Source organism: Syngnathus floridae, chromosome 21 (assembly GCF_059516105.1).
Source record: "Syngnathus floridae isolate MCC-2025c chromosome 21, RoL_Sflo_1.0, whole genome shotgun sequence".
In the NCBI taxonomy this organism is placed as follows: Eukaryota; Metazoa; Chordata; class Actinopteri; order Syngnathiformes; family Syngnathidae; genus Syngnathus; species Syngnathus floridae.
The window spans coordinates 3298366-3321113 of NC_142433.1; the positions used below are offsets into that span (position 1 = coordinate 3298366).

The 22748-nt window shown below is 42.5% G+C and overlaps 2 protein-coding genes and 3 long non-coding RNA genes across 10 annotated transcripts in view; 2 read left to right on the plus strand and 3 right to left on the minus strand.

Annotated features, from left to right (window-relative positions):
• The window catches only part of hivep1 (HIVEP zinc finger 1), a 32858-nt gene extending 20410 nt beyond the window's left edge, over positions 1-12448 (minus strand). Inside the window, exons 1-4 of one of the 2 annotated variants that reach the window (XM_088366228.1) lie at positions 12306-12448; positions 7326-7501; positions 6999-7221; positions 5093-5222 (exon numbers count right to left, since the gene is read on the minus strand). In XM_088366228.1, coding sequence (XP_088222354.1) covers positions 5093-5132 — 40 coding nt within the window. In that variant the 5' untranslated portion in view covers positions 5133-5222; positions 6999-7221; positions 7326-7501; positions 12306-12448. Of the gene's footprint in view, positions 1-5092; positions 5223-6066; positions 6239-6998; positions 7222-7325; positions 7502-12305 lie in introns of those variants that run through there. The other variant, XM_088366229.1, reaches the window with a different exon arrangement.
• On the plus strand, positions 4602-7454 carry LOC148379942 (uncharacterized). Its single transcript, XR_015855262.1, has 3 exons — positions 4602-4688; positions 5952-6131; positions 6448-7454. It is a non-coding gene; the product is annotated as an uncharacterized LOC148379942 (long non-coding RNA).
• Positions 12449-12671: 223 nt separating the features above from the next.
• Positions 12672-18230, minus strand: tmem170b (transmembrane protein 170B). 2 transcript variants are annotated; one of them, XR_015855256.1, is made up of 4 exons: positions 17648-18230; positions 16495-16665; positions 15418-16229; positions 12672-12817 (listed from the first exon to the last, which is right to left on the minus strand). XR_015855256.1 is itself a non-coding variant. In XM_088366231.1 (3 exons), the coding sequence occupies exons 1-3, from the start codon at positions 17805-17807 to the stop codon at positions 16099-16101; spliced, it is 462 nt and encodes a 153-aa protein (XP_088222357.1). In that variant the 5' UTR covers positions 17808-18230; the 3' UTR covers positions 14267-16098. The 2 variants fall into 2 exon arrangements, 1 of the variants encoding a protein (XP_088222357.1); XM_088366231.1 differs by lacking the exon at positions 12672-12817 and having other exon boundaries at positions 14267-16229.
• LOC148379944 (uncharacterized) lies at positions 17537-19863 on the plus strand. 3 transcript variants are annotated; one of them, XR_015855261.1, is made up of 3 exons: positions 17537-18020; positions 18915-18966; positions 19038-19863. It is a non-coding gene; the product is annotated as an uncharacterized LOC148379944 (long non-coding RNA). The 3 variants fall into 3 exon arrangements; XR_015855260.1 differs by lacking the exon at positions 18915-18966 and having other exon boundaries at positions 17540-18020; positions 19038-19151; positions 19256-19863; XR_015855259.1 differs by lacking the exon at positions 18915-18966.
• The window catches only part of LOC148379945 (uncharacterized), a 30926-nt gene continuing 26802 nt past the window's right edge, over positions 18625-22748 (minus strand). For both annotated transcript variants that reach the window (XR_015855258.1, XR_015855257.1), the window contains one exon: positions 18625-22432. This is a non-coding gene — a long non-coding RNA (uncharacterized LOC148379945). The remainder of the gene's footprint in view (positions 22433-22748) is intronic.

Genomic DNA, 22748 nt, shown 5'->3' on the forward strand with positions numbered 1-22748 from the left:
TCCTACAACCTGACCTTAAAGGCATCACTCGGCAACTGCCCCCCTCCCTCCCTCTAACATTTAGTAACACAACACCAATGTCTTTGACTCAAGGTCTGTCTCATCTAAACTAACATTCAGCAATTGTTACAGAGCCGCCCAGACCTCAATTGTGCCGCTCTGTGCCAGCCGCCGATTGACAGTATTGTTGTTGTCCCCGAAAATTGCCTGACAGCGCGAGTTGGCTTTGGTCTCTTGCCGCAGCACATCACCCGACGTGCAAGCGAGCTCAAATATTCGCCACATAATTCCTACACGTCCCGAGAAATGATTTGATCTCTTTACACTTTTCCCCATAACGCATCTTTTAAACCCCCCTCTCCGACTCGTAGGAGGTTCCAGCAGTAGGACACAAGGAACAGCACCTGCAGCCCGAGATTCATGCTGCTCTGTTTCCCTAGCAACCCCCTTCATTGGGCTTTGCTTGTGCAAGCCATTAAGCAATGCCAGCTCCACACACACACACACACACACACAATCACCCTTTTAAGGGTTTCCGGCGCCAGCTTTACTGCTCTATTTATTTTGGAAACTTTTTTTTTTGTTTACCTCTAGCCAGCTCACCTCACTTTTTCCCCTCAATCAGAAAAAAAATGCTCTCTCCAACCTTGGATTCAGTAGCTTCAATCTAACAGAGAAAGTTTTTGTATTTCTCTGAACTATGACCCCCTTCAATGTGTCACGCACACACATGTCCAAATAATGCGACATCCAGTCCCGGCAAGGCACCGCGGGGAGATTTTCTTCCGCTACACTCAGCCTCTTTGCTGACGTCAGCACGGACAAATCCTGTTTGGCTCCCAACTCCATTTTCCCCTCATCATTCCGACTCCTACGCCGGCGCTCACCTTTGTGAGTTGCCAACATCAATGCGGGTCCAGTTTCCAGGAAGTGGCTCTCCGGGCGGGAGCAGCTCACCTGGGGAGGGGAGGAGGGTCGTGCGTGTGCATACGGGACTAATAAGAATGAGAAGGTCACCGTTCGTTAGCTCCAATTTGACTCGGCTCGCCTTGAGCCCTTCACTAATGCTTCGCTTTGAAAAGTTTAAGCCGAATAATTTGACTGACTGGGCCGCAATGCTTTGTTACTCACTCGCGAGGAAGCCAAGGACACACACATAACACACACAAACACACACACACTGACCTGACAGGTCACCTCACTGTGTTCATGCCTGAGAGAACAAACTCGCTCTTCTTGAATAATTCTTAAAAAAGTTTTCACACTCGGCAAAATATCACACACTGGGAACACATGAGGAATTATTTTTCATACATATATGAAATTGTGGAGAACTTGTTGATTACAAATTGTGACTCAAACTAAAAAGAATGAAAATTTGCTCAGCTGTTCAAAACACGTGCCAAGTAGGTAAGTGACAAATTAGTTTCTGCAAAACCAGATGTCGCCTTGGGTTAGGGCGGCAGTCACCTTAATTGTGAATAGCAAGCAACTCCCATTTAAAAATCACAATTGATTAAAAAAAATTAAAAAATGGGTGGGGTGTGTGCTCAAATTGACTCTTCTGTTAAATAATTCTGTTCTCTTTCACTTCCATGATAAGAATGAGGAGACATTAACCCACATTTGCACCACGCTCAGTTTCATGTCCTCAAACAATCAGGCCATGTAAATTCCAGCAACTCCCTCCCTCGCTTTGCATCTCAAAGCGAAAGCTTTTGTGAGCTTATACGTCCGGCTCGGAGTCGACTTCCCCAAACAAGTTTCTGCCTGTCTGTTGTAGTTACTGTTGCCAAAACTCAGGTTTATTCCTGCCTCTGGGAGAGAACTTCCCTTTGTGTGAATGGCGATGCATTCGCACACTGTAATTTGAAGGGCCCGTACGGAAACACTGGTTTGGCTGCCTGAGCATGACACAACATGTCAAAAATCTATTTAACAAGGCCAACCTGTTAACTCCTTCCCTTCCCTGGCTAAGCGCGTTTGCATAAGCCAAATGTTTGTTTACTTAATTGATTGACCTGATTTGTTGAGTTAAAAAAAAAAATGCGCAGACTAAAGTTCTGTTGATCTTTGACACATTATTGAATATTAAATAAATATGATTAAGTATAATAATATATACAATTAAAAAAAATAGTCATTAATGTGTGGTTGACTTATTTTTACACTTGCATGCCACCCTTTAATAAACATTTTTGTAATGATTTACTATCATAAGAATATTTCGAAATCCCTAAACAGGTTGTGTTCAACCTCAGACTTTCCACCGGAGTGGACTGAACCGATTATTTCGCCATGGTCAGCAAAAAGTTAACCATTAACAGCAAAAGTTGTGGAAAATTACTCGGCCGGAACCTTATGACCTGCACTGTTGTTGCGAAGCATTTAAATAAGATTAGTGAAGTAAAACGCAATTTATTTATCGACATGTATGCTTTTGAGCAATCTCAGCGTCTGCGTTCGGATTTACAGGGGGGAATATTTTCCAACAGCAGTTGTTGGGCATTCATCACACAGCAGGCTAAAGCAGACCAGAAGAAACTTTTTATACGACAAGCGGGGCATGCACAGTTCGTTCCGTAAACAAAAAAAAGTCCACGTACATTTTCAGGGACGCAAAAAAAAAAAAAACATTGCACAGGCGTATGACAAACACCACAGAGTTGATATTTGAACTCTGCCTATATGTGAAAATGCAATTTACGCCATCATAAACAAAATCCACCTGCCCCTCCCTCGCCCACCATTTATGACAGAGATGTTCTAACTTTGACTTTCCAGAATGAAAGAAGCATTCAGCAGGTCTGGAAAAACACAGACCACCCAGGCTGACCTGAACCACATCCCCACTGACATTCAGGTCACAGGCTCAAGTTAGAATGTGACCAGACTAGGTGTCTGCTTTTTTTAGAATCACATCCCCTAAAAATGACTCTCCAAAGTTTTCACACGATGGAAAAAAATCTGCATGAAAATCAAAAAAAAAAAAAAAAGCTAGCAGCACAAATTTGTCACTTTAAGTGGAATTTCGTTAAAAGGGCCTGCGTGTTTGTTGTGTTCATTTTTGGGAAACATTTATTTCACCCACTTAATGTTTGCCTGCCAGCTATGAGCTAAGTGTTGCTGCTAATGTCCACAGAGAGAAAAAGAAAGATATTCGGTCTGAAGAGGGGAGGGGGGGGGGGGGGAACCACTGGGTGTTTGGCTTGAGCTGCTTAGAGACCAGCTGTTTGACAAAAGTAAACACAAGAGGGGGGGGGGGGGGGGGGGTTGCGGGAGTTCCGAAATTTCTGCATTGTTACCCGCAAAGTACGTCATAAAGGAAAAATACACGGATAATAATATTGAGCGGCTGCGTTTTAGCCACATCTGCTTCTTGGCTTGTAAAGTTGTTTGAAATGCTCAAATGCAAATTTGGTGGGAAATCGTATAAAAAGTTAATAGCTTCTTTTCATTCAAATTACTCACTGCACCGAAAGGACATGAAGTGCTAAAATCTTGATATTGTTTACCATGTAAACAAATACAAATATTAATCACTCCCTGCAGTTCATCTTTGTATTGTTCAGCTAAACTCACCACTGATTGCAAAAGTCTCCTTTGTCGCTTGTGACTAGGATTTTCCTTCCTTAGGAAAGAAAACAAAAAGGAACCTAAGAATGCACGGTCAAACTCAGCGGACACCCCCACCCCCCCTTGCCTGTGTTTACAATATGTGATCGTTTATTATGATTCGCTCCGAAATAGAGCCAAGAATGCTCTGCTAAAGTAACCAGAGGATTCATCAAAAAAAATAAAACAACAGACAACGTTCCATCCAATCTGCCAATTGTGCACAGGTCACAAACTCCACCAGATTCGACCAATCAATCACGGTTTCCAAATTCTGAAAAGCGATTCCCACGGCAGACTTGACAGACACCCACATTCCCTTGCTGCATCTATCACGTCATTATTTGACTTCCTGTCGATTAATTAAAACAACTCGACAACACACGCACCAGCCAAAGGTTATTATCGAAGGAAACGAAAAGAGCAACTGTTGCGTAACTTTCGCAGCCATGCAGACCTGCGGCAGATAGATTCCAATTGGAAAGTGATTTCATAAGACTATTACGTTTCATATAAGTGCAACTTGAATTTATGTGGTCTGGCCCATCGAGTCCCCCGTGGTTTATGAAACCACTTACCAGCCGCCAGACACAGCAGGATTTGTCCTATAACTAGGAACTGGCGTGTTCACTCAGTAGTAGTGCGACCATCAGTATGCTCAAAGTCGGGGAGGCCGCGATTTAATCATACATACCTGGGAAAAAAAAAAAATTCTTGTTCTAATTAATAAAAAAAAAAACTTTTAGAAATAGATTAAGTAAATAATTAAAAAAGAAACTACTATAAATAATAAAAAATAAATAATGTTAAATAAATACATTTGTTATGTTACACCAGTTAGCCTCCTCCTCCAAAAAATGATTTCAAAACATTTAGAGGATTAATTTCTATATGGCGACCTTCTTGGGCCAGTTGTGTTGGTCAAAATAAGTTTGTTCTTCAAACATGGAGACAAGAATCATGTGACGGCGATGGCGGGGAGTGTGAGAAGCGTTCTGAGAGGTTCCAGGAAAAGACATTTTCCACATTTACGCATGTGACAGCACGCCATTTGTGTTTCCTGCTCAATGAAGGTAAGACTTCGAATGGACCTCAGCAAGAAAATGCGGGAAAGAGGAAAAAAGAATTTCTCGGCTTCACTCCACCAAATAATCGCGTCCGATTCAAATCAACAAAAGGTGCTCAGAGGCATCATGGAAATTTGCCGTCCAGATCAAGCGTGGCATCTTTTCACACCCCAGCATGCAACGCTACCAATTCCCAGATCTGTGAACGGCAAACGTCTGTTGACACATGAATCTGTCAGTTCACAACCTAACACACGACTTCTTCCAGCCAATGGCTGGCAAGATGCTCCGTCGGCCAGCGCCGAATTACCCGATTCACATCACTGTACTGAAAATCTTCCAGAACAATAATATATATATATATTTTTTAACAATTTACAGAGTAACTGACTCGTTCATGACATTCCCACCTTTTAGATTCTTGGGGTTGTTCTGCTTGGTACGCGGCATCTTTCCTCCTCAGTTCACAAGTGCATCCTGGGAAAACTGGGCGCTACTGTCGGAGGACTTGCGACATGCGGCGTGCTCGTCTGCATACATCTGCAACAAAAAAAAAAAAACACGTTCGAATGAGTTGAGCAGAAACGCCGCACTATGCTGGCCTTGTATTCTGTCACTTGGCAGCTGCTAGTCTAGGACAGAGCACTTGATTGAGGTTCTTCCTCAAACAGGTGTCCTGGTTTCTCAGAGGTCCTCTGTGATCACATGAGTACACCACCTCGGATCTGCATCGGATGCAACCTGCCCTTTGGAGTTTTCACCCAAAAAAAAAATCCCCGATTGACATGCGGGTTGCTGTCCTCGGCTGATGAAAGATGCAAACAATAAAAGCTCTATGTGCTCTTGCAACGAATGCTCAGGGTGACTCGGAGGACAAGCATCACATGTGTGGCCATGTTTTAAGTTCACAGGACGGATAAGCCATGCAACTTAAAAACCACTGGGGGGAAATATATTATATAATAATGGTAAGCTTTCGATTTTAGGGATGGAAGTTCCGTGTATCGCCACAAAATGTGTTTCCGCCTGCATCGGAGGGGATCCAGGCTAAAAAAAAAAAAGCAGGTAACATATTGTCAATAAATGTTGCTGCTTTCTTTCCCCTTACATCATCCTTCTCAAGTCCGAGCGAGCCATATCAACACCTGCACGTTGCAGTGAGCAGCATTGCTTTAAGAAGCATCCTTTGTTTGCCCTGCGCCGTTATTGCATAACACTTACTACAAGTGGATGCTTTTTCTCCATACACTTTGCTACATGTGGCGCCAGAGCAATGACATCATCGGATGAGAGAGAACAACACTGTTGGCTGCATCATCTGCCCGCATACAACCACGTTTGTGTCACCGCCATGCATTGCCTGCACACACGACGAGCCTCTCACCTGGGTGCACACTTGGAATTCTCCAGAGCAGGTTCGACGACGGCGAGAGACGTGCACGCCTGTCAGTATGTCCTGTCTATCTGCAAGACTATCCTCTTCTCTCTCTCTGCTCTCCCTCTCCTTCGTGCGTGTGGCGTGCGTGATGTTTGAGGAAACACCCTGATGCTAACCCGAGAAAAACACCATCACGATCGAAATACCCAAACGCTTCTAGTTGCAACACACCTGACTGGATTTAACACGCACGCAGACCCATTGTGTAAAATAAGGACATGTGCAATTGTGCGCACTGCGATGAATGAGCGTGCGTGGCAATTTGGAGAGTGGAGTTGTGTAAAACATTTTAAGATACCCCCCCTGATCTTTTTTTGCTAAATACAGGAATGGGATGAGGCGAGCCAAAGCGATGCATGGGGAAAACGCGCATTTCATTGCAACACGTGAACGCCCTGCAAGAGAGGGAGGAGCCAGGGAAAACCCCTCGCTGTCGCTGCAACAGCTAAATGGAACACTTCCCTTCAGACAACAAAACCCACATACACGCATGCACGTTTACACAATATCGACATACGCAACCCTGCACAAGCAAGCGACTGAAGGGGCGGAAATAGCAAGAATCTTACATAGTGCAAAAAAAAAAAAAAGCACAATGAGGAGTTAAGTTACAGTCGTGGTCAACCACGCGCCAGTCAATTGCACTCGTCGGGACATCATGAACAGTTTAGCTTGCAAGTGAACTTTAATGTCGGAAGACACGCATGACGAGACCACAATAGAAAGCAGCTTTGAAAGAGTAAAGCAACCTGTAACACGAGAGAGTAGAAACCCACCCGTGCAGCGTCTCTCACGCACGCAGAGAAAAATAAGCAAGCGCGATTTGAGTTGTTTTATTTATACTCACGGGAGTTGTTCAGCTAATAATTGTAACGCACCTTTAAAACGACGAAAGATGTGCTTCAGCTCCGGATTTCTGTCTTCACCTTCTCCCTCACTTTCTATTGCAGGAAACAGACAGGCCCACTGACGTCATCGGGGGTCCCTTCTCCGCCTCCCAGTCACGGGGTGTCCTCCAGAGCCAGCGGGAGGTTCGCGATGGCCGCAGCGCCCGTGACTTCACCCCACTCGCTGAACTTAATGCTCGCCCATGGTTTCTATCTGTCTTAAGTACAAAAGAGTCAGAATAAACGTTATACATGAGCCAAAAAAGCACGCGTATATCGTCCACGCGTGGAGCCACAGTGACATGTCGTTAGACGTACACCCCCTTCACGGAGCCTCATCCTCTCTCTCCTCGGTGCATAGTTTAGGATTGACGGTTTTCCCGGAGGTTCCTTGTTGTCAGGTCACGTTGTGCCCCTCCGCCACCACCGCCCGGGCTTTCCCATGCACTATCCCGCAGCAGGGACACAACAGCGGGCCTTTCTGCCAGCGTTACCTGGAGGAAAATGCATGCAGTCGATTGCAAATAAGCACTAGTGTTCAATAATCACGCTTTATTGACGGAACAAAAACAAATTAGCTGCGATCCGTCCAAGTTGTTGCTTTCTGCATGCAAACAAACTAGGGCCTTTCATATGGATTTTCAAGTCAACATTTGGGTAATCATTGCATTTTAAAGTCAACATGAGGATTTGCATAAGATGAAACGAGATAGATATCACAGATTGATTATAAACATTATGAAATGGTCTGTATTGTTTGGGTCAAGGGTGAGCTGGAGCCTCTCCTGATTTGGGATGAGAGGTGCAACTGCCGAGGTTACATAAATAACATCTATGGATATTTTAGACTCCTAATTAACCGAGTAGACTAACGACAGGAATAACAAAGTCTACCTGATCCACCCAAAATCCCCAAATAGAAAGTCCAGTCCAGGATTAAACACAGGACCACTGTGCCTCCCCCCTTTTGGCGTCATGATGTAATGTTTTTATTTTCATCCTCTGCCCATACTCCTTCTTTATACCCCCCCCGCCATGAGTTGGCTCATCACAGAACTCTAAAGGTCAGACTATTTTTTGCTCAACAGTATGGGCTCTTGCGAAATAGGTGTAAATATCAAAAATCTATTTTACGCATTAGTCCTCAGCGATGATTCACTTCATTGTGATCCAATGGTTATTGAAACAGATATTTTTAAATATTTATTGTACTCTTAAATTGTGAGAAATACAAACGTAACAGTACCGCAGTAAAGCATTACCATTAATAAGTGATTGTGTGACAGCCACCCACTGTCGCATTACAGGCTTCCTGCAGACTGGGACTCCTGGCTCACTTTGCACTTTATGACTCACCTGCTTCAGCAACGACGACTTGAAATAGCTCATTTGAATGGAGAAACTTTTTATTTTTATTTTGCAAGTGTTGGAACTAGTACCGGATGCTGATTCGGTAATGAGGCGTGTCAATGACGACACTTGTGTCGACCTCAAATGTAATCAAATATAATCAAATGACAGCAGTTGTTGCGACGTGGTGTGTTAGTTCGGAAAAATGTGGGTTTTGTTTTTGCCTCCCCGTCCGCATGCTATCTGCACGCCCACACACAATAGCGGAGATGGTTTTATCATTTACAGTACTGAAAAAAAAAAGCACTGCAAGGGGGACAGAAGAGTGCAATATATAATCTGATGTGTGGGGGGGCGGGGGGTTTAATTAAAAATATATATTTCTGGCACTTATGGATTTGTGACAAGACTGAAAATGATTGCAGATTCAAATTGAACTCACTGAAGCATTAGAGCTTTTTTTTTTTGTTCCATCCATGCTGTGGGGAACACGTTGCATGATGCCTTGTTTTCACAACACCATATGATGTTACATAACTGAGGCTGTTGCCTTGGTAATACTCAAGACTCCTCCCCCCCAAGTCGACCCCCTCAAACACACACAAATACTGATGCGCAGTATATTCCCCAATTACATGGCTGGGGAGGTTTAAAGAAAAGAAAGTCAAAACTTTCAAGTGTTCACATAGAATAAAAAAAATGCTACAATGATGGAAAGCATTTAAAAGTCAAGGTTGATAACTGCTGCCATTATTGCAGTTACAAGAAAAGCTATTACCAATTCATGCATTTTTGTTGGTTTAAATGAGATTACACTTTCCGGTTTAATACTGAAAGCTACTCAATAAGTAGAGCAAAAATGGAAGAAGTTTATTGACTCCACCAAATGGAAGAATCAAGTGCCCAACACAAAGAAAATCACTTTTCCTCCAATGCCAACCTTAAATGCGGCATTACTCGGAAAAATGGAGCTGAGGTAATCCCGTTTTAGCCCAATTGCTTGATTCCAGACATTTAAACTTTGCTTTTAGGAAAAAATGTAGTCCTTTTATTTTAGTGTCCCCAGTTGACCCACATCAGCCCATTCCATTTCCATGGTGCTTGGCCTCATTAGGTTCACGGGCCAGCTGGAGACGGACAATTTTAAACAAACCATTCACACTCAGATTCACACCTCGAGACAATTTCAAACCGAGAACTGTGAGGCAGATGAGTCACGGTAAAAAAAAAACGTTGATTCTATTAAAAAAAAAAAAAAAAAAAAATGGCCGACAACCATTTACATGTTTGCCGTTTGGTGAATGACTGATCATTGTCATCACAGGAGGGAAGGAAGGATGAGGAAGAGGAGACTGGAATTCTGGCTCCTGAAGCAGAAGAGCCTTTTTTTTTTTTTTGGAGCAGCCTTAGTGTCAACATTTCCAGTGACGTGACCACAGGGAGGAAAATTCCTGCTCTTAGGAAGGCCTGGTTTCACTAATAAGGGAAAATGCTTATATGACAAGAGCCTGTTGGCACGACATTTTCAGATGAGTGCAAAGCGCAAAAAGGAAATTGAACATATAAAATAATCATTTTCATTGACGTTTCATCCGAATATCCGATATATGCATTTTTAGCTGCAATCAATTGGAAGAGGCCTGATTCCAAATATAGCATAATTATATAGAGCCAGTCACACTTGTTATATTCTGGAGCGGGGGTGTACCTAATGGGGCGTCCGTTGAGTTTAACCACAGACCATTAAGTTGTTTAATGTAAAGTCTTCATAAAAGTCTTTCTGCTTGTTTACACTTTAAATGCCTGGAAAACATTTCCAGGGAAGGGGGGGGGGGTACCGCAAGGAAAAAAACCGTCAGATGCATTGTTTCTACTTTAAGACCTTCAACTGGAAAAAGAAAAAAGGAGGAGGGAAAAGAGAGAAAAAAAAAAGACTGGGTTTGTTGGAAAAATACCGTATTAGTCGGGGAGGAGAGGAGGAGTCGGAAGCAGCTCCCCTGGTGCTTCATCCATCAGCTGATTTATGAGTTACATGCAGCACTTAATAACCTTCTCTTGTCCCTGTGTGCTCAGGCTCTGGGGAATATCATGGCAGTGCACAGCCAGCGGCTGAGACAAGACAGACCTGAGGCCGGCTTACAGAAGAAACAAGTCTCCAGGACCCGATGCGTAGCGTTACATGTCTCAGTGGGCTTTTATTTTTATTTATTTTATTTTATTATATTACACTATAGCGCTGTTTTGCTTTAAATCAATAAATGAATTATTTTAAATACTTTAGCGCCCCTTGTGGACAAAACGGAAACAGACTGTACCTAACAATGCACCTGCTCCAAAAAAAAATCCATCGAATTGTTCTGATTAGAATTTTGGAGTTCTTAATTGGACATTGATTCTGAATACATTGGGTCACTTACTATATTAACTGTCATGAGCACATTATAGATATTTTTTATGACTTTGCCGCCTACATGGATCCATTAAATGCAAATTTGAAATCAATTCAAATTTCACTCCCAAAAAATTGCCATCTTCAAATAGCTCAGCGCTGTGTAATTTCTGAACAACCCATCACCTCACTCCATCTAACACACTCTCCGAAATTGCGATGGAGATCCCACGGAGAATAATACGTGATGAGTTTGGGGGCTCGCTGAGGTACAAGACCTCCCCCCTGAGTTCAGTCCCACATCCATGAATTATACATGCATGGCGTCACACCTCCCACGCAGGCTTATGTAATGTCAGCCACGCGTGTGGAAGCGTATGCATGTGCGCGTTTTGACGTGGATTTATTTATAACCAGACTGGGATTGAGGGAAGGGTGACTCATTCTGTTTGCGCTTTATTTTTACCCCACTATCTTGCCACCCACACACATCATATCTATGGGGAGGGAAAAAAAAAATGCACGACTTTCCACCTGGTGTGCAAAGTTGAATTTGTGCTTTAAGTTTTATTATATAACACTTGTTTGCTCTTAGCAACCTGTGGACTCCGCCAACCATCATTGTCACATTCTTGCTCGCTACAACTTAGCTAAGTGTTAGACAACATTTGGGGAAAGGTCACCACTACCAGCCAGCAAGCTGAAAGTAATGGCTGAGATGAAAGTGCCCGTATCCATCACCCGGTTCACTGAAAGCCGCGGGACGGCTGCCGGTGCTCAAATGAGCGGCGACGTCTCAGCGGTGGCTTGTTAGCGCTACAGACCCCGGTGCACTCCATCAAAATGTCAGGGCCCGGGCAGGGTAAGGGCGCCAAGAATGGAGGGGGGCGCCAGCTCTGCAGGAGAGCCGTCACTGTCTCGGCCGTTTTCGCAAAAGGCCGTAGCATTTAGCCTAAGCATTATGTAACTGTTCTGGTGTAGTCTGCCGGGTTTTGACGCGTTCACTCTGGATTCATTATTGATGAACGAGAAGCTTTTTTTTTTTTTAATATATCACAACTCATCTGGATCAAGAAAGCCCCAGACGCCTCACAGTTACAACTGACACAAACATATTACATAAGGGGTGCGGCAGAGTGCACAAAGGAGGAAATCCTTTGACTTTAAAAAGTAGTCCTCAATTCACACCGCATACGACGCGATGCTATCTAAGCTCTGACACAAGGCCGCTCTTATCAGTCCAATGTTAAAATGTGTCTGCGCCACCCTCTGTGACCAAGATCGATGATTCTTATCACAGAATCGTGCTACTTTCATTTGTTGAAAGGGAAATGGATGTGTCGTTTCACCGGGAGGGGAACAAAGGAAAAAGCAATTCATTTCAGAAACAAAGATTTCTCCAGCGTTTTGATCAAAGTTAGAGACTTGAAAAAAAAGCAGGTTTTGGTTTAATTTCCTGGATAATGCTTTTTTAGTTGCTAGCTAACAGCCAATCAGGAAGACAAACATTTAATGCATAAATCCATGAGTCATCAATATTAATAACTCCAAATAATTACCTGTGAAAGACAGATGAATGTCATGGCAGCAGTTAACTGGCTCATTCTGTGGAGAGGGATCAGCTGGTCCTTGCTTCCTGGTTTCTGGAGGCCCGGGTGTTTTTTTTACTTTCGATTTGTCATCAGCATTCCAGAGGTATTGCATTTTCCTTTTTTTGGAGAGAGACCATTGTTAGTTTGTCACTACTGTACAATAATGTCAAAACACAAGTAAAATATCTCAGAAAATAAATGCTTGAAATAAGCAAAGGTGTCTCTTGACATCTATTTGAAAATCAGCAAGCCACCACTTCCATCTCCAGATTATCCAGTTTATGGGCCTCAGGTGAATATGTGACTAATGTCTCGATTTAGAATTGATCATCACCTGCTTTCCCGGATATTGACTGTCAAAGTGAGTGATGGCGTTTCTGTCCTATACTTGTTGGAGGCTAAATCGCCTTGGGGCTCCTCGCTTGAGGTAGACAGCCAGGAGCCTCATCCAAAGAGAGAAGATGCTGCCCTCTTGTGGCCTTTATGGAGAACAACAACAAAATTATACAAGTGGGGGAGAGTTGTGGTAACACAATGGAGGACAACACAAAGCTTGCACATAAGAAGGATCCAGATTTTTTTTATATGCACCAGCATATTTGATTAAGGGTGTGTAGACTTTTTATATCCACTGTAGCTATCAATCAAATTGAAAATTCCCAATAGACTAAAATTGTCTTATCTAAATTAGGGGTGTGTAGACTTTTTATACCCACTCTAGCTCTCAATCAGATCTCAATAGACTATAATTGTCCGATCTAAATTTGGAGCAATTCAAGTTGTGTTTGGCCTTCATTTGATCGGCGCTCTCCGGCTTAACTCAGATTTCATTGTGTTGTTGTCACTGCGGGAAAACGTGTAGAACATTCCAGCCCGGGAGGTCGGGATGGAGGTTTTCTCCCAAAGTAAACTCAGACACAGAGATCAGAGTCAGGCCCAGACAGCCGGCGCTGATCTGACAGCGGGCCGGGTCTCCGATGGAGCCCGGGCCTGGTGAAGTGTTTGTCTGTTGTCTGCTCTTTATATACTGTACATGTTGAGCGACTGGAGTCAAACTCCAAAACACAAAGGCAAGGTCAATAATGTAAAGTGATCTGCTGGCTCAAAAGACTTGGCCTGTTTCCAGTCATTGTTGAAGGGGTGTTTTTTTACAAAGCAGGCATGCAGTCCCCTTGTCTGCACTCACGCTCAACTCTTGAGTATTTCCTGCGGCGGAAATAATAAGACAATAGGAGCGAGTGGCCAGGGTGACAGCATCATGTCTAGCTTCTTTATTTTTCAATTTGAATATGCAAAGCGGCACCCGTATTCATGACTTATGTACTTTTCTCATTTATTATTAGATCAGCGCCAGCCTAGTTTGAGTGGTTAAAGAGCAAAATAACAGAAAAAAAAAAAAACTCGAGACCTTTGTTCTATCAAATCATCATAAAGTCATCACGTCGCTTTGAGGAAGCTTGGCGTGTCTGGGTGCAACTAATGCTTGGGAAAGTTTAAAATAAAAATAAAAAAAATCACATCCTGTCTGAGAAAGTTCACCCCATTGCTGGAATAGCAACAAAATGTCAAGTTACAAAACAATTGTGTGCATGCTTGGGAATTGTGTTGGGAGTCTGGGGTGTAATCAAAATGTTTAGGGAGGGGATGGGGTGGCCCCGTCCGCCTGTCATTACAATGTTGATCCCATATTAAACTTTTTTTTTTTTTTTTGCTCATGCCACTAAATAGAAACAGCCAATTTCCTTTAGCCTGACAAAGACAAAGCACGTTTGGGTTTGTCTAAAAATGGCCTGCTTTGTGGCGGGTGGGCACGTAGAGCTAAATTGGGTGCCAAGGGGTCGGGGCCTAGTTCGACAATTTGCAGCTTAGGGCACCACTGTACTAATAATCACATATTAAAAGTATAAATAAAACACCACTCCACATACTTTTGTATTCTAAAAAGATTTTTTTTTTTTATTTCAACTGATATTTATAAGGAACAATTTATACATAAGCCATTGTTATAAATATCAGCTGCTTGGCTGGTACAAAACGTTTTTTTTTTTAATTAATTAACATATGATACATTATTTACAAGTGCCACTGTGGGTTTTGAACATTACCTCTTTCACACGTTAGCACACGACACATGCAATCACAATGTGGCATCTGGGTAAAAGAGTGAGGGGCCATTTTGTTCGTTTGTTTTTCCTGCAAATAATATTTCTTTGTTCATATACTGCCAAATATTTGCCTTGGCTCCAAAGGCTGGAAAATACTGCTTTAGGGCACGCCATTTAAAACAACTAATAACCTCTTTGTATTAAAAAATAGCACATAAATATTGTTGGTAGCAATCACACACGCTGCAAAAGCACCATTAAAAAAATTACATGATAAAATTTGCAAATAAATAAAAAATGGTGGAAAAAAAACAGCTTTGGTCCCTGAAAAAGAGGGAAATAATTCGTAATAATTATTATTATTAGATTAAATTGAAAGTTTGGGTTGGTTTTCCAATAAGTTTGATAGTTGGGAAGCATCCAAAAAAACTATTCCAAAGAAAATATCTCATTTGTCATCGCAGCGTTTTTAATTCAGTGCAATGACGCCCTCTTGTGTACAAAACTGGTAATGTAGGTGAGCGTGTCAGTTACATAACCCTTCAGAATACCTTGAAAAAGGCACACATAAAACTGACTCAAAATGATATTTTCCGACCAATCTTGAAGCAGCAATTCATTAAAATATGTTACATCATTAAAATGAGATGGAAGAAATAAAGCTAGCATATGAATGATACTTTGGCATTAAATACCCTTCGACTTCCTATTTTTGGGTTTGGTGTCATGTGCTGTTTACATTTTGGGTTTTTTTTTCAATCCCGGGACACAAACTTGTTTATGGCCTATTTTACCACAAACAATATCATTCAAGCACATCTTGACAGCATTTAAAAAAAATAAAAACGCTATCACTCATTTCAGTGTACTGTGTCACGCCAGAGTTACATGATAAAAGAAGGCAAGAGTAAAAATCAGTGCAAAATGCAAAGTTAAAAAGAACATTTGAAGAAGCTAGCGTCGATTTATCTTACCTTGAATCCACTTTTGTTGTCAATTTTAGATTTTCTTTTTCATGTTTCTTTGACAGTGCTGTGGGATCACAATGCCCCCTTCTGGTCTGGGGTCAAATGTGCGGCGCTAGCTTCTTCAGATTTAAATCAAACCTTTATAACTTAAGGGACACAGGTTTAAAAAAAATAAAAATAGAGAGCAAACAAGTGTAGCTAATAGCAACGCTCCCAAACATTCACTCGCAAGCAGTTTTTGGCACTGATACTTGTTTTCATGTTTGTTGAACTCACACTTCTCTTTCCTGCAAGCAGCATAGAAGTTGCGTACGGAAAAGGAATGATAACGAGAATCTGTGAAACCTCCGGGTGATGATTAATACTGTATCGCTTTCAACATTTGTTGCGTCTTCACTGCTCGACTTTTGTTCTCAAGCGGACTCTTAAAAAAGGAACCCATTAAAAAAATTCCCATTCATATAGAGCAGACGGTTGGCACAAAGTTACCCCCAACATGGCTTTCAGTCCAGAAGCTGAGGATGGAGCTGTGTTTGCCTGGCGCTGCTTGTGCTGAACCGAGTTCCCGCTCGTAAATATGGCAGTAACTCAACTTTTGGACCCAGTCCCAAAGGTCAAGAGGCCAATTTCAAGTCTCTGATTGGCTGCCATTCATTAAGTCTGTGTCCTTCAACTATTACCTTCATTTCAGAGTGTGGCCAGGATGCGTGAGAAGGATATGACGACAGAGAGGCTGGTTTGGCCCACACCGAGAAGCAGAGCCTCTAGGGGTGCCATGTCCTTCCCTGCCACGCGGTACACGCCCGCTATCGCTGCGCCTGAGGGCAACAAAAATCCAGACTTCTTTATTGCTTGGCATTAATAATATATTGTCTATTTTAAGATCCGAGCTGGAAACAGTGAAAGAGCGATTGGGTGAACATTGAGAGGTCCGACTGGAAAAGGTTAATGAGGAAAACCCACAAGCCTTTGCCCTTGTCAGCGCCACCTGTGGCTGACGGAAGCAAACTGTCATCCCCAGGCTGAACAGATTTTGCTGAGCACATTAAAAAAAAAGAAAAAGCAGATGAAACAACAACTTACTGGTGATGACGCCTCCGGAGAGGGAGGCCAGGAAACCCACGCTGACCAGCACAACGGCGATGAGACGGCCCCGCTTGTGACGCTGCAGCATGACGAACATGAGCATCCCCATCACCCCGTGGACGAAGAGTGAGGAGAAAAGACACCACAGGAACACCCAGTACCACATTTCTGATATGGAAGTACACAAAAAAACACAGATGATTACATTTCAAAATATTAGGAACTTAGTGAGGTCTATTTCTATTGTGCAGTTCTCACCATGACCCCATTTCATGTCTCAGTAGGTCATTTATCACCTGGTTGGTATTAGGGGAGGGGGGGGATTTAGATTTTGGGGGAGAGGGGGATCAGGTGGCAGTATTCTATATACACTCTCCTCATCAGCGCTTTCCATGCTGTGTTGCGCCTCCGCTTTCACGCAGCTTTACATGCGCTCAAGGCTTCCTGCTGACTCAGCATCATCCACTACCTCTTTTTCGCTCATGCTCGACACGTTGCTCAACACACAGGATGCAAAAGCAAGCAACTAAAAAAATGTGGCAATCGGAAATGATGACATGTCCTGTCTTTGAATTTTCTGCTCACACACAAAAAATAATAATAATAATTCCCTGCATACAAAATGCAGCACTAAAAAAAATAAAAGGCAGGTGACCCAACTCAAGGGGTGCACCCAAAAAGTCAGCTGGGATAGATGGGTCTGTTTTTAAATATTTTTATGCATGTAAGATTAAAATATAAATGTTTCATTTGGGTGAAACCTGTTTGTACAGGGAAAATAGAAACACCACTTGAGTCATGTTTAAAACTTCACCTGACGAGGGCAAAAAATGATAGTCATAAAACTGAATTTGCATTCAAGCACTATAAAAGACCATTGACGATCATAAAGGTATCGATTTTTTTTTTTTTAAATCCTCGCTCATGGCAAGCTAGACAAAGGGGATACACATCATTCAGTTCACAGAAGGGTGCACCCACGTCACAAAAATACAAATTGGCCATGTCTCATTCATTTTCCTGTGGTAGTAATGCCGTCAGCATGTGAGCACGAATATCACGTTACATCGCTTTATTCCGATTGAAATGATATTCGAGCGTCCAGTGCTGAATAGCGGACGCACGGCACCTTTCGTCCGGCGTTACATACCTGCAAAGTGCTGCAACGCCGTCCCTTGCACCCAAAGACTCAGCACTTGCTGCACCGATAGATTAACGGAATAATCCCTATTTGTTGACATGTTTCTGCCACCGCCCGGGTTCTCACCCTCCTTTATTGAATAGCCGTGCTTGGCTTTGAGCGAAGGCATGGGGGAGACCGGGGTGGCATTGGCTGTGAGGCGCGGCTCTCCCCGGCGCGGCTCGCCTCTACCGGTGCCGCTGTTTCGGCTTGGCGTCCGTCTCCGCGTCGGGAAGGGAAGGGCTGTATGCTGATCGCTTCATCCTCGGTTGCGGCGGAGTCGGCGGTGTGGAGGCCATGATGAAGACGGCAGCCGGACCTCGGGCAGGAGCGCGCACGCACGGTCGGTCGCTCGTCCTACATTGACTAGCCCGGCTACATAACCCTTAAAGGGACAGGCGCACCGTTTTTTTTAAAAGACGCATATTACGTGGATATATTTCGTATTAAAGTAGCTTTATGAATGGGAAACAGGGTGATGACGTAGGCAAAGGTAGATTAACAACGAGCGCGAGTAACACTGGAGTGAAAGTAATTCTAGCAAACCTTTCTTTTTTATTCTAGGGTGCTTCTGGTGCGCGCAACCGGCCGGCCGGCGCAAGCTCTCCTGATGTAGAAATCAGCCAATCAGAAAAGGGCACCTCGACTATTTTTTCTTTTTTAAAACAACAACAAATAATATTAATTATTAATAATGATTCCAAGAGTTTAGTTTGGGTTTTGAATGAGGCGCGGGGTATAGAAAAAAAGAAGAAGGCACTTGCTGAGCAGCGGGTTACTTCCGGGGCGTTGTCAATTACGATGGGGAGCTATCCGTGGTGCTGAAGCGGAAAGCACGTCTAATAGGGTTAAACCCTACAACACGTTTTGCCTTGTTCATATAGAGTGTGCATGAATTCTCCTTGAGATGCCATCGGTCTCTGAGAAGATTGCAAATATTTTATTTATATAAACACGCCATGCTGGCTGAATGATAAAATAAAGGTTAAAATAGAAATTGACATCCAATCAGTGATGGTGGTCGAATAGACAGAAGTAAATGCATGTCAAATATCTCTTCTTTTTAAAAGTAAATTCAATCAGCAATATGTCAAAATCAAGCAGTTTTTATAAGGTAAGGCGAGTAGAACATTGGCCAGCAGGTGGCGTTCTCACCCCACGTTGCAATTAGCCTGGTTAACTACTGCAATCATCAGAACAGTTTGCACATTGTCACCATTTTCTTTTTTCACAAAAGAAGGCAAGGATTTTCACTATCCTACAAGTTTTGTATATTATTATCATTTGAGGTCAGTCTATTGTCAGTCTGCATTTGAAAGGTGAGGTTATCTAATTGCTCAGCTCCTTTTTTTGTCTTCAGATGGGGATTTTGGGGGCAACCTGATACATCACTGTATATTGGACTCCATTGACATGCACCTTTTGAACTCTTCACGCGCTGGTTTTTATATTGAGCCTATTGAGAACTTGTAAGGTGAGACGCTTCTCTATTCATCTCTTTTTTTTTCTTCTCTCTCTCTGCAAATCAGCCTCCCAGCATGTGTTTTGTCTTTCTTTTGTCGCCCCCACCACCCTTAGGGCGGATGGCCTTGACCAAGGTGAGTCACCAGTCATGAAGCCCCCTGATCTGGCTGACATCCTTGTCACAGTCAAGAGCACTTTAACCAGAGTCAACAGGCTGAGTGGTGACTCAAGGTGCAAGCAGTTTACCCCCCAGACTGAGACATGCAATCACAAACCAGCCTCTGTTTTTGTCTTTTTATCTGTTTGGTCTAACATACCGGATGAAGACAAAGAAATACAGTGCACAACAGATTCTGAAGCTTGCTAGCCTTCAAGCAATGATCAAAAACATGTGTATAATACAAATGCAAAATTAATGCTAGGCTGGGAATCCCCATTGCAAGGATAACATGGAACTTTGAGTGTTATTGTGCCTCACCTGGACGGGTGCAGGTGGTCACAATCGTAAACCACAAATGCATTTGAAGAGGAACACGTAACATCAGGAGAACAAGAGAGAGCTTGATCCCCTCACTGCCACCACATGACAAATAAATCCACGTCACAAGTTTGGCAATCAATTGAACCGCAGTCATTATTCTCTGGTAACATACAAATTCCATAGATATTTTTTTTTCCACAATGTTCTAACAATCAAATGAAAACAAGATCTTCTAACTTGACACTTGCGTGACTTTTGGAAAAAAAGAAAAGACGTCATGTTGTCAATGACCGAGGTTTTATCTGATTATAGGGGTCTTGTGTCTTTGAAGGGTTACATCAAGAATCATGTTGACTGATTACTGACGTCGTTTTTAAACTGTGGGAAAACCAGAATGAGGTCCATATTGCTTTAGGCAATGTAATTCTAGTGAAAGACAAATCCTATTTACTTCTGGTTCGAAATATTTTGTGGTGAATCACTACAAAGAGGACATGTTGCTTCATGATGTTGCCTCGTGGGCGTATTGGCCTCTTATTAAGCAAACGTCACCTCGGGGCTAAGATTTATTCACAGCGAAACCTTTGTAATTAACTTTTTACTGACCTTCACATGAATTTAAATCTAACTGTGCAGGCGGAACAAGAACAACAATATTGGAAAAAAATGAAACCGATACTACAAGTTCCGTTGGATTCTACATGCAGCCACTAAATTCTTACCATAAAACAGACCAACAATCTGAAACTTCAATTATTAGAACTTGACCCTCCCCTTGAGGCTAACATCACTCCCAGATCCGCTCGAACTTGTCTGGAGCAGAAAAGGAAAGAAACAGATTCCGTCTGTATGAGGGTGATGCTGATAAAGCTTCAAAATCAACAAGCAAATTTTCCATAAGCATAGACGAAGGATTCTGGTAAGCTTATCGTTGTCTGGGATCTGCTGAAATTATCACATGGGTTCATCGCTGTTGTTTGCACGCTTGATATTGATCAATTTAGGTGTGTTAGTTACTGGCAAGTTAGTCACCTATCACAATGGTTCCATTGAAAACTGGGATTTCCAAGTACTGGAGAATAGTTATAATAAATCAGACGGATGGAGTCACGGATATGATGCAATCGTCATTGAGGAGGGAGGATTTCTTAGAAACTGGTTTTTTTACAGTGGGTGAGTGTAGAAATGCCATTATTTGTATTTATAATTCAACTGGAAGTTTAAAGCCACTTTCATAATCATATTGCCAGTCAAGACTAAACTCATTCTGTCATTCTGGAGGTGGCCCAAATAATTTGCCTCAATTTTCAATGTCAATCAAAAGTGAGTGCAATATTTTTTTTTCTTATTAGATTATAAGGTGGATAATAATGTGGTTGATGAGTGTATACTGACATGTATCTTGATTTGTGGTGAAAGGAATCGGTTTTAAAAAAAGAAAAATCAAGATAAATGGGCATCCTTTCAACATAATGTGGAGATTTACTTTGAGCAGTGAAATATTCCTGCAAAGGCACCAAAAGCCTTTATAGAGCTTTGATCAGCTTCACTTTCACGCCTGGAGAATTTGAGTAAAATGGGAGTGTGTATGTGTGTGCACACTTTCATTTCAGGTGAGATGAAATCTTACTCAAGCAAGAATGAAGCAGGAAGAGCTATTAATTATTAAAAGGTGTTTTGGGACACCAGGAAATTGTGCTGTTTTCTTGTAAATGTATAACACAAGACTAAATATTAAACAAGAATTTAAATGTCACCATGATTTAAAGTAAAAGTTATTTCCAAACCTTGTTTGGTGAATAAGAAGATTACACTGTGTATGTTTAGTGTGAATCTGATGAGCTCGTTTAATCCCATGTTTACCAAACATTTGCAATCTGCTTCACAACACGGCCAAAAATGCCCAATTGCACATTCCCTGTCAATCAGTTCCTTTCTGAATACTGTTTGAATAGTTTATGAGCGTTTAGAAGGACAACAGATGCTCTCTTTGCCCTTTTTTTTTTTTTTTTTTTAGTTTGACCCCCAACGATTTGATAGGTCACAGTTCAGCAGTGGAGCTTCAAATGAGCCCTGGCAAGGTTGGTTGCCTCTCTGAGCTGTATTACCTGTTGCTCTCCAAAAATGCCAGACACACACAAAAAAATACCTTCAGTTTTTTTGCAAGCATGTCAGACAAAATTTGAGTCTGAAAGGAAGTCTGGAAAAATACTCCAACTGGATCCTAATGAATAAACACCTAAATGAAACCTGAGCATTACGGTCCTCACGGTGAACATAACACCGGTGCTGTAGCTATCTGGCAGATGCCCACATAATTACAGGCTTCCCATCATAAATGTCATCCTCCCATCCACTCAAGGATCCACCCTCACGGTTCAACGGCCAGGCAGCACATTAGCTCCATGACACTCCTACTTCCCCAAGCCGCACTATGGAAAAATTCAAGTGGACACCATTCCAGTCCCTTGTGGTCCTGGCAGGAGGAAAATCCATCGGATAAACATGCAGTAAAACCTCAAACGAGGTATTACAGGCTGTGAAGGGAAATTGGATTCCGGGGGCACGTAGCATTCTTGCTGGGTTGGCAGGGAGGACAGATGAGGCACATCCATCCGTCTGCTTGATTGGAAACAGGCCTCGTTAAGTGGCCGTCCAGTTACGTGTGCGATGAGCAGGTGACGTGCGTCGTCGCCAAGCCAGCCGCATGCACGTCCATCATCATCCCCGCTATCCTGCGGCGAGCTCTGGCTAGATTTCATTTTGCAGTCATTAGCGTGTCACTTCCTGTTTCGATCACCACGGCAGGCCTGTTGGAGATAAAAATCTTTTTTTTCATTTCATTAATAAAAATACATTATGATTTTAATAATGGACATGATACGGGCAAGTATTAAAAGTCTACACACCCCTGAGAAATCTGATATACGAACAGGGGGGTGTAGACTTTTTATATCCACTGTATGTAATCATTTATGCATGATGTATAATAGCAAACATTAACAAGATTAGTAGTAAATAAATTTAAAAACCTCAAAGAATCCTGTTTAAACTCGCCTCTTTGATCGTAATTAATATTCATTAGTTTACTTTGGAACTATTCCCCGCTCGTTCCATCTGTCTCAC